Source organism: Mesocricetus auratus, unplaced genomic scaffold (assembly GCF_017639785.1).
Source record: "Mesocricetus auratus isolate SY011 unplaced genomic scaffold, BCM_Maur_2.0 Super-Scaffold_2245, whole genome shotgun sequence".
Taxonomy (NCBI): Eukaryota; Metazoa; Chordata; class Mammalia; order Rodentia; family Cricetidae; genus Mesocricetus; species Mesocricetus auratus.
The window spans coordinates 50,712,269-50,722,787 of NW_024429180.1; the positions used below are offsets into that span (position 1 = coordinate 50,712,269).

General features: G+C 52.8%; 1 protein-coding gene across 2 annotated transcripts in view; it reads left to right on the forward strand.

Moving 5' to 3' along the window:
• Bmp1 (bone morphogenetic protein 1) overlaps positions 1–6,480 on the forward strand; it is a 44,012-nt gene extending 37,532 nt beyond the window's left edge. For both annotated transcript variants that reach the window (XM_005070995.4, XM_013114077.2), the window contains 4 exons: positions 1,029–1,156; positions 1,524–1,737; positions 3,245–3,495; positions 5,784–6,480. In XM_005070995.4, the coding sequence (XP_005071052.1) occupies positions 1,029–1,156; positions 1,524–1,737; positions 3,245–3,495; positions 5,784–5,918 (728 nt within the window). In that variant the 3' untranslated portion in view covers positions 5,919–6,480. The remainder of the gene's footprint in view (positions 1–1,028; positions 1,157–1,523; positions 1,738–3,244; positions 3,496–5,783) is intronic.
• The last annotated feature ends 4,039 nt before the right edge of the window (positions 6,481–10,519 follow it).

Consider the following 10,519-nt stretch of genomic DNA (forward strand, 5'->3'; position numbering starts at 1 on the left):
AGCATCCTCCCTTGTTTGCTTGCTTTGTATTGGGGCTTGAATTTAGGGCCTTATGCACCCCAGCAAATATTCTGCCACAGAGCTATGTTCCCAGATCTCTTTTTACTTTTCATTTTGAGGGAAGGTCTCACTAAATTGCTAGCTGAACCTGCGATCCTCCTGCCTTGACCTCCCCTGTAGCTGGAATTATAGCGTATGCTCCCAGGCCCAGCTGACTGGGGCTTCTTAGGTAGAAGGGTGGGCTGTCAGTAATCTGGGGACCAGCCATGTTGTTCAGCTGCAGAGGACAGCCAACTGATAAACTATGGAGGAAGACAGACCTCTAGGTGGTGGGTCCAGTATTTGAATTCAGGCAACCTCCTTCTGAAAATGCAGTTAGTCCTGTGGGCAAATATTACACCATTTTACACACAAGAGACTTGAACATTGTGGAGCTTGATAGCTGTGAGGAGTTCTAGATAAAATCCCTTGTGGATACTTAGGGACCTAAGGCAAGAAAGTGACACATGTTGGAAAAACCCAGAGTGAGGTTGTGAGGGGAGGTGAGAGCCAGAAGAACTGAGAAGGTCAGAAGTCCCTGAGGCGGTGATGCATGAGCTGGCCGCTTGTTTGTGTCTGTCACCCGTGATGGGAGCGGGAGCAGAGCTTGGGGGCGATTGAGTCAGGTGCCGAAGTCTCCAGTGACTGTGGATGACACGGCCTCACAGCTCACAACAGCTCCAGGCTGCAGAGAAGACAGAGCGTGTGACAGCTGGACTGAAGTGGTGTGGCCAGAGGGTCACAAAAGGGTAGGGGACTTCACCTGCTGCTCCTAGGGGTCTTGAGCCAAGGCTTCGTTAGAAACCAAGTCATTAAGTTCTCCCCCAGCATGGGTAACTGAGTGAGGAAGAAATGTGTGTCTTCAGTCCATTTGTAAGTGGGGGGGGAAGAGGCAGAGCAGAGGAGTGGGCAGGAGGGAAGTGCTTTCTTCACAGAAGGCTTGGGGAGCGGGAGGTCCCCGTCATCCCCTTCTGTCACTCACCCCACAGCCGGCTGTGAGCACAAGGTGACGTCCACCAGTGGCACCATCACCAGTCCCAACTGGCCTGACAAGTACCCTAGCAAGAAGGAGTGTACGTGGGCTATCTCCAGCACCCCTGGGCACCGGGTAAAGCTGGTAAGATATCACTTGGCACCCTGTGTGGACACCCTGCTCCTCGATGTCAAGTGGCCATTTGCTTCTGCCATCTGCAAAGGCTAGTGTGAGTCCAAGGTGTTGGCTGTGGACGGGGTGGCCTGCCTCAGCCTCAGGGCCTGCCCGTCCATATGGAAGCAAGTCTTCCCAAACAGGAGTCCTCTTTCTGAATGTGCTTTGGGGATATCTCCGCCACTGCCCGTTCCCGAGTCCTCTCTCACCGTCATCCTGCAGCCCTGATTGCCACCCTGGTTCTGTATCATCCGGGGTCCAGAGGTGTAGAGATCTGGGGACTCTTCCAGCTGCCCTAGCCATGCCTCTGATCCGGACTCTTTCTTGTGTCCCCCAGACCTTCGTGGAGATGGATATTGAGTCTCAGCCCGAGTGTGCTTATGACCACCTGGAGGTGTTCGATGGGCGCGATGCCAAGGCTCCGGTCCTTGCCCGATTCTGTGGCAGTAAGAAGCCTGAGCCCGTCCTGGCTACAGGCAGCCGCATGTTCTTGCGTTTCTACTCAGACAACTCAGTGCAGAGGAAAGGCTTCCAGGCATCCCACTCCACAGGTGAGGCTGGCCTCGGCTAGGCGATGCCCTTACTAGGATGTTGGCTCCAGGTACATTGCTGGCTCTGGTCGCCAACCCTGGCCTTGAGTTTACACGAGGCCTTTGAAGGTCCATGGAGCAGAGCCCTATAGCCCCAGGGCCAGTATTGTGTTGTGAGGTACAGGTCATCAGCGTGAACACTAAGGGGAAAATGGGAAAGGGATCATGAAGGTCAGAAAACAGTATAGTGACAGGGCTCAGAGGAAGGCATGGTTAAGGAACCTAGGAACAGGGAGAGCATCACCGGCTTGTCCCTACTGTAGCGTGTTCAGTAATGCACCAGCCTCGGCCCACCCACACTCCATCCCTACAGCGTACTGTCTCTTTCATTCTGCAGCTGTTTATTTGCAGGCAACATGCAAAAGGCATCATTCTAAGTGCAGGCCATAAAATGAGCCTAGCTGAGGATCCTAGCCTCAGGGAGCTTGTGCTTCTTTATTGGACCTGGGGGCACGTGGCAGTGAATCAGCCCTTACCCCGCCTGTCCCAGGAACTCAGAGTCCAGCAGAGAGATAAGCCAGACGTAAGACAGAACGTGACTCAAAGAAAGGAACCTGACTGGGGGAGTTGCTAGAGTCATTGGGGCAGGGGAGGGGCAGAACTCCTGCAGAGCTCATGGGACACACAGGTGGACAGCACCTGATCTGACTAGAGCGGGGAGTGTGTGAGGATGGCTGGGGGGACTATGTAGCTGCAGAGGGAAGCTAGAGGCCGGTCCTGACAGACCCAGATGCAGGCCAAGGATGCCAGTGTCACATTTCATTGTCTACTGGTGAGCCCTGGCCTTCCCAGAGCTTGTAGGCCCGGCTCCACCTTTCCCTTTGCCTTGGTCCTCACACACTGAGCTTGCCTAGCTCACCTCTTCCCCAGACCCTGAGCCTCGGGTACGAGGAAGGCCAGGGACATGCAGAGGAGGGTGGCTGCTCTGTCCGTGTTTTTCCCGCCATTTGCCTTGCCCAGCACACCTTCACAAACCGGAGGCTGGGAATCCACCAGTGTTTGACTCACAGTGGGGTGATGGGGTTTATTTGTTGTTGGTTGGTCGGTTTTGTTTTTTTGTGAATTTTTCTTTAAACTTGAGCCGACACTTACAAACCAGCTCACACACAAATGTATAGCTTTCATCGGCTAGTGTAAAGTCTGCCGGCGCTGGGCATGTTCTTCCATGACAGCCCTCAGCTAGAACACAGGAATAATTCCTTCACAGGTGAAGCTCACCTTTCCCAACACCACTGCTCAATGAGACCTCTTACCAGGATCTCACCCTAGAGCGTCTCCTAGCCTCCTCCTCGGGTCTCTATCCGGAGGTGGCGTAGCAGGGCATTTGCCTGAGGCTAGGCTGGATCCCACCTGGCCACGTGGCCTCTGTACCCGGAATTTGTCTCTGTGGTTCTGGGTGGCGCTGCGCAGAACTGTGAATATGGTGTTCTCATCAGTGACGGTCAGTCTTGTCATTCATCCCCGGCAGAGTGTGGGGGCCAAGTGCGGGCAGATGTGAAGACCAAAGACCTTTATTCCCATGCCCAGTTTGGTGACAACAACTACCCTGGAGGGGTGGACTGCGAGTGGGTCATTGTGGCTGAGGAAGGCTATGGTGTGGAGTTGGTGTTCCAGACCTTCGAGGTGGAGGAGGAGACCGACTGTGGCTATGACTACATGGAACTCTTCGATGGCTATGACAGCACAGCTCCTAGACTTGGGCGTTACTGCGGCTCTGGGGTGAGTGCCCTCCTGGCCCGACGCCTCACACAGCCTTCCAGCCTGCATGCTAATCCCTGCCTGGCCCTCTGCAGAAGCCAATACACTTACAGATGCCATCACACCTTGGACTATCCTTATCCAAGGAACCACGGTCCTTTCCAAACAGTGTAAAGGTTTCCACAACCCCTAGCCTGGGCCCCACCCTGACGTCTGCCCCATTGGGGCAAGTTTGACCTGGCCCGCAGAATTTGCGTGTATCTGGAATTGGAGGTGATAGGGTTCTCCCTGAACCATTCAACCTTTAACCCCCGCCACCACCAGTTTCCAGGACTTACCTGGGAGCCTGAGGTGGGGCAAAGGTTAGGGCCAGAATCAGAAATAGGGGCCCTGAGCTGTCACTCTGACTAGACCGGCTGAACCATAAACACCATTATCTCTTCCTCTGTCTGTCTTTTGCTTGGTGAGAGGCCACAGTGTCCCAAAGTCATTGCTGCTGCAATCCAAGCAGGCCTTAGGGTTGCTTCTGACTCTGCTTAGAAAGTATATTGCAGAAGCTGCAGGCACCGTCACTTTGGTTGGTTTGTCAGAAAGGCCAGACTTAGCCCATAGATACACTTATTTTCCTCCCAGTAACAGATTAGAGTCTCTCTCTCTCTCCCTCCTTCTCTCTCTCTCTCTCTCTCTCTCTCTCTCTCTCTCTCTCTCTCTCTCTCTCTCTCTCTCTCTCTCTCTCTCTCTCTCTCTCTCTCTCTCTCTCTCTCTCTCTCTCTCTCTCCCTCTCTCTCCTCTTTTGCTGTACTCCTGCTTCGGGCAGTGGTTCTCAGCCTGTGGGTCGAGACCTCTTTGGGGGTTGAACAACCTTTCACAGGGGTCGCCTAAGACCATTGGGAAACACAGATTTTTTTTTTTTTGAGACAGGGTTTCTCTGTATTGTTTTGGAGGCTGTCGTGGAACTCGCCCTGTAGACCAGGCTGACCTCAAACTCACAGAGACCCGCCTGCCTCTGCCTCCCAAGTGCTGGGATTAAAGGCGTGCTCGACAACACCCGGCTTGAAACACAGATATTTACATTAAGATTTGTAACAGTAAGCAAAATTGCAGTTATGAAAGTAATCTGTGGTTGGGGGTCACCACCGCCTGAGGAACTGTATTAAAGGGTTGCAGCATCAGAAGGTTGAGAAATGCTGCCTTAGGGACTGAACTTCATCCTAGCATAGCAGCAGAGGCTGAGCCAAGGTGGAACAAGCTGTGGGAGGAGAGGCCATGTATAGCTGCAGCCTGGCTGCCCAGCCTCTCTGGCATCCCCGACTCACAGGTTAGTGCTTCCTCCCTGCCTCGCCCTTCCTTTTAGCCACACAACAAATGGAATGTCTTCAGAGGGCTCTTCTGGGGATGTCCCCAGGCTGGGACCAGCAGGGGGGAGTGGGAAAGAAACCCAGGCAGAGATTCTTATTGGCACAGTTACTGGAAATGTCTTCAAGGCTGTTGGGAATGATTCCTTCTGTGATTGGAGGGCCTGGGCGTAAAGCCACCTCAGAGGGACATCATCTGTCTTCCTCAGGCCCTGGCCCTGGCTTGAGGCAACTCTTCAGGCTCTGGAGTCAGAGCAAAAATTTGGGTCTAGAACCAGAACCAGGGCAGGAGTAGAAACAAGTGGAGGACAGCAGTGCTCACATCTGGACTCCCTGCCTAGCTGGGCGGGCAGAGAAGAGCTGTCCCATCTCCTCTAAGTGGTGTGCATTTGTAATCCCAGGACCAGAGACAGGCAGGATCCCCTGCCTCTGCCGCCTGAGTGCTGGAATTAAAGGCCACTGTACCTACCCAGCTCTGATTGTGATTTTAAAATAAACTGCCCTCCCCATATTTCACTTTAAATTCCTGGTATCATGAAACTGCTTCATTTAAAAATATTTTTTTAATTGTGTATATGCGGGGGATGTGGTGGAGCTTGTGCAGTACCTGAAGAAGCTAGACAGGGTCATCAGATCCCCTAGAACTGGATTTACAGGTAGTTGTGAGCCACCCGTTGTAGGAACTGAACTCAGGTTCTCTAGAGAGCAAGAGTGCTCTTAACTGCTGAGCCATTTCTCCAGCCCCTCATCTATCTTAAAAAAGAAAACTAAAAATTGAATGTATATATATTCACTAGAGAACCCAGACTGCTCTCCTTCTGGCTCTGTTTCTTAAGTGCCAGGATTACAGGCATGCACCACCCAGCTTCATGGGGACTCCTGAGACAGAGGACTTCCGGGAGGGAAGACAGCAGCCCCTTCCCAGCTCCTCATTCCCATCCTTCTCCCTGGCAGCCTCCTGAGGAAGTGTACTCGGCTGGAGATTCTGTCCTGGTGAAGTTCCACTCTGATGACACCATCTCCAAGAAAGGATTCCACCTGCAATACACAAGCACCAAGTTCCAGGACACACTCCATAGCAGGAAGTGACTGCGCCTGAATGGTTGCAGGAACTGGAGTCCTGCTTCCCTTGGCCACCCAGACTGGACAATGGGGGTGACAGGCACATGGTGACACATTGTCCCTCACCCCCAGGCACCAAGACCTGCAGGGCCAATGTGCCAGGTGTCATCGGGAGGTAGGGGAATCGAACTCTTTATAAGCCAGTTCCCCACAGCTCCCACCAGAGAGGCCAGAGAACCAGAGCTTTCACCAAGACACTTGAAGTGACCATTCCTCCTTGGGGCCCTGCCCGGGGCAAGACAGTCTCTGTGCAGGATCCTGCTGCCTTCCCTGCTGTCTCTACACACTATATTGTGTATAGCCGGTGGCCCTAATCTTCATTGTAACGTACATTTCTTGCCCCTTCTCCGGCCTCAATTTGGTTTTATTTTGACCCCCCGCTTCCAGGTTTCCTGGGGCACAATATCTGTGTGTATGCCCGAGTTGGAGAAGAGGGGGTGGATAAGGAAGACAGGGCTTCTCTTAGGCCCACTGGCTCATCAGCCACACCAGGGTACCCCAGCCAATAAACAGAAAGTGTTACAGCCAATATCCTATGCCAGATGTTGTCTGCGATGTGGGGACATGTGGATTCTTCCAGATGTGCCAGTTTGCTGGGTGTCTGAAGCCAGGATGGAGCCAAAACACCTGGTTTTGCTGGCTGCCCTTCCCTCTCAAAATTCCAGGACTCCTAAGGGTGTGATTTCACACTGAGGCGCGTGCGCACATACACACACACACACACACACACACACACACACACACAGTGCTTATAACCCTCCCACACTACAGGAGTAGAACATTCTATAAAGAGGCTGTCTGGGGGAGGGAAGAGGCATATAAAAGAGGCTTAGGATATGTTTGTCCATCTGGCTTTTCTGTCTCTTGGTCTGGGGAGGCAGGAAGGGGTATGTGAGACCGTCTAGCTGGCAGGCCACTAGAAGTGGGAAGACCCACACTGGCTAAATTAGGTCCATCCTGACCCGCAGATGCTGGGTGCCAGCACCAGGGATCTTCTACCCTTTGGAGAGGAAAGCCAGGATGGTCCAGTAGTCACTGAGTAAACATTCCAGCTTGGGCCCCTCTCCCCAGGCGACAAAGGCTGCTGTCTTGTCCAGTCTCCTCCTCCCTGCTGTTGCCAACAGTGAGGCCCAGACTGGAGCCTGGAAAGCCAGAAGAGAGCCCTGCCCCCTCCTTCCCGAGGAGGCTTCCCTAGGATTTCTGACTGCATCTCACAGAAAGCAGGACAAGGCTTTTCTCCCCTCTTCTGGCTATACCCCTAATGCTGGTGCAAGCCAGTGGCTTGCCCTGAAGCAGGACTCTCTGAGACGCTAGGATCCTTCCATCAGACCCAAGCTCCTCCCTGTGGCAGATGTAGACACTCTACCAGGCCATCTGGACCCACCCCTAGGGAGCAGCATAGCATGGTGGACCTCATATAGGCCTTTAATGCAGAAAGCGGTGATGGACAGTAGACAAAACACCCAGGGCCTTCCAGAACACCAAATGCTACCCTGCCAGCCTGAAGCCCCCACCCCCCCCCCCGCCCCCTGCCAGGCATGACTATAGATGAGACTCTGGAGACCTGCATACAGACAGGAAATGCCCAGAGCTACTTATCCTTAATTCCACCCACCCACTCCATGGGAAAGGTGTTCAACACAGCCTGTAGGGCCATGAGTAGAATCCAAGGGCTCCTGAATGATGGGAGTCACATGGCATCTCCTGTAACCTCTGCTCACCTACCAGCTTTGCACTGACTCCTCCATGACAGAATGTGTAGCCAGTGGTCACAGGTCTACCAGCCTTCCAGGTTCTTGTAAAATCCAAAGGAAGGTAATCCCAGATCTTAAGGCATATGCCCAAAGGCGCCAAGAAGATCACAACCTTGTCTAAAGCCAGAGGCTTCCAGCCACTGAGAGGAATCAGCTCACCCCCTCTGGTGGTGGAGGCAGGTGTGAGTGTGTGTGTGTTGTGTGTATCTCATGAACAACAACAACTTGACTAGAGACAGATGACCTACCCATGCAGCTGCCCCAGGCACATGTCTCACAAGAATCCATCATCCAGGAAGACTTGCATTCTTCTGAGGACTCTAGGTTAAGCCTTTTGACCTTTTCTGGGTTTATCAGAGATGGCCAGTGGAGCCATGGCATTTCAGTTCCAGAAAGTGACAGAGGCCACTGTGCCAATAGCAGGAGGTGCAGAGCATCATGGAGACCTACCTAACTTTTGCGTAGGGCCAGAGCCACAGTATTGGCTCCTAAACCAGTGTATAGAGTAGGTACAATGTGAAGACCCCAGAGTAGGTCCTTGGAGCTATTTCAAGGTTCCCCATCACTGTTGAGCTGGGAAGTGGGGGAGGAAAAGTCTGGATTTCCTGATGTTCACCTCCAAATGCTTGCAGTCAGGTAATGGGTGATGAATAGTCAGTGATGGTGATGGTGAGGAATCAGGAGGGGGACTTTGAGGATGGATCGCCAAAGTAAGATGGGCAAGGGGAAGATGGAGAACAAGGCTGGCCTCCTTAGGGCATTGGGAGCTATTCCAAGCTGACTGCAGGATGTGGAAACATTTTTGGGGTGGGTTTTTTTTGTTTTGTGTTTTTGCTTTTCCAGACAGGCCTGGCTTGTGGGAATTTTGTTTAAGAGTTGAGTAAATCACCATGCTCCTCATGACCAGCCCACCCTCATCCCTAAACACCTAGCAATCGGAACTAGGGTCAACTCCAGTGCCATGCACATGATGCCATGGCTGAGGAAGGCCCAGTGGCTCCTTCGCTGTCTGCCAGCTCTGAGTGTCCTTAAGCCCCAGATACCTCAAGATGGGAAAACCAGGGAGAAGATCCACTTTACCTCTAGCCTGGGGTCAGGAGAAGAGACGAAAGTCCCAGAGCGTCTCCTGGGAGCACATCTCAAACCTCGGCAGACAGGCCAGCACAACCCCGGGGAATTGCTTCTGTGACACTGACCAGCTGCTCCATGGCGGGTTGTTTGCTCCCAAAACCTGCCACCTACCATCAGTTCCCCTCCTATTACAGAGACCGTCAAGAAACCCCAACATCCAGGCTCTGAAGCCTCCAGAATGCAAACTAGACTGTAGAAGCCGCTGGGACCCTTTCAAGGAACCCAGGACCCCCAGGTTGCCTTGACAGCCAAATCAGGAACGCTGGGTACCCAGTCTGCCCTTCGCTTTCATCCCCCCTCCTTCCCTCTCATGTTGCTCAGAAGCAGAAAGGTCCCAAGCTTTAACACAAACAACTCTGGTGCCTGTGTGACCCTGGATGACTCACTTAACCTCTCTGAGTCTCAATTGTGTCATACTGGCCTGCTAATGATAGGAACACCTGCCATGGTTATGAAGATGGAAGGAAGTGACCTCTGAAGACAGCCTGTCACTGTGTCTAGCAAATAGTAGGTTTTTAATGACCAGGCTTTCTCTGCCAAAGAGCTCCCCATCCCGGACTGCTCTCTATTCCTGTTCTGAAAACAAACTTCTGGTACACTGGTTTCCAGTGAGACATTCAGAGCTCAAGGCAGCTCTTCCTCTGCGGGGGGAGGGGGGGGAGATGCTTAACCCATAGCAAGGAGGTGCAAGGACATATTTCTGGTCAGCTGGTAACCTTTCTGGGTACCTCCCAAGTTTCGCCCTGTTCTTGATTGTCCCTACGCACAAGGCAGATTCTGGAATCTGAAAAGTTTGGCTGCTCCAGTTTGCAAAAATAGAAGTACCTGCCTCGGAGAATGGGGGGGAGCCAGATGTTTTCTCCAGAGTGCCATGAGCCACCCCAATGCCACCCCCCACGACCCAATCTCCTGACCAGAGCGGCTGTTCCTGCCTGATGCCCTCCCTGCCCCCATCCTGGAACATCTGGTTCCAATCTTCTCCAGATGCTGTGGCCACACTTTTATGGGCAATCAACTCAGCTTCCTAAATCAGGCCTCCTTCCATCTCAGGGTACAGTCCCTCTTTGTCCCCTTTCTTGGTACCTCAACTACCTTTTTCCTAACGAGGAAGTCACAAAAAGAAGGCAGAGCAAATTCCGAAGCCTTAGAGCTGGCCTCCGGCTCACTCTGCTCTGGCAGGCAGAGCTCTTTTCCACCAGGACTGAAAGTTCAGATACTGGCCAGGGAGGAAAGAAGTAGGGAAGTTGGGTGCAGAGTAGTTCAGAGGAGAATGTGGGGGTCATGTGTGCCTTGGAGGCAAATTGGTAGGACCATGTGTTTGTGCCTCGTTGTATTTAGGGGAACCCGCCTATTTATAACCTTAAGCCTAGGCTTCGGTTCCCTTTACAACCAGCACTGCAGACAAACTCAGGTTCCTTAGCTGTAATCCACCTTGGGCTCCACTTTGGGCCTCTTTTCTTCCTCCAAAGCCTGCCCAAGGGAAGAGGTGTGTGTTCCTGTGTGGATGGTGTGCGGGTGTGTATGCATCTCCTTCTCCTGGAGTGGGTGCTCTGACAATTGTCTCTCTGCTGGATGCTTCCAGCTTGGTCATGTGCTCGAGTGGCCATCCAGACAGAGAAAGAAGCAGGGTTACTACTGTTCTCCGCCCTTGTCCCCCAGTATGAGGACTCTGAAAGCCAGTCC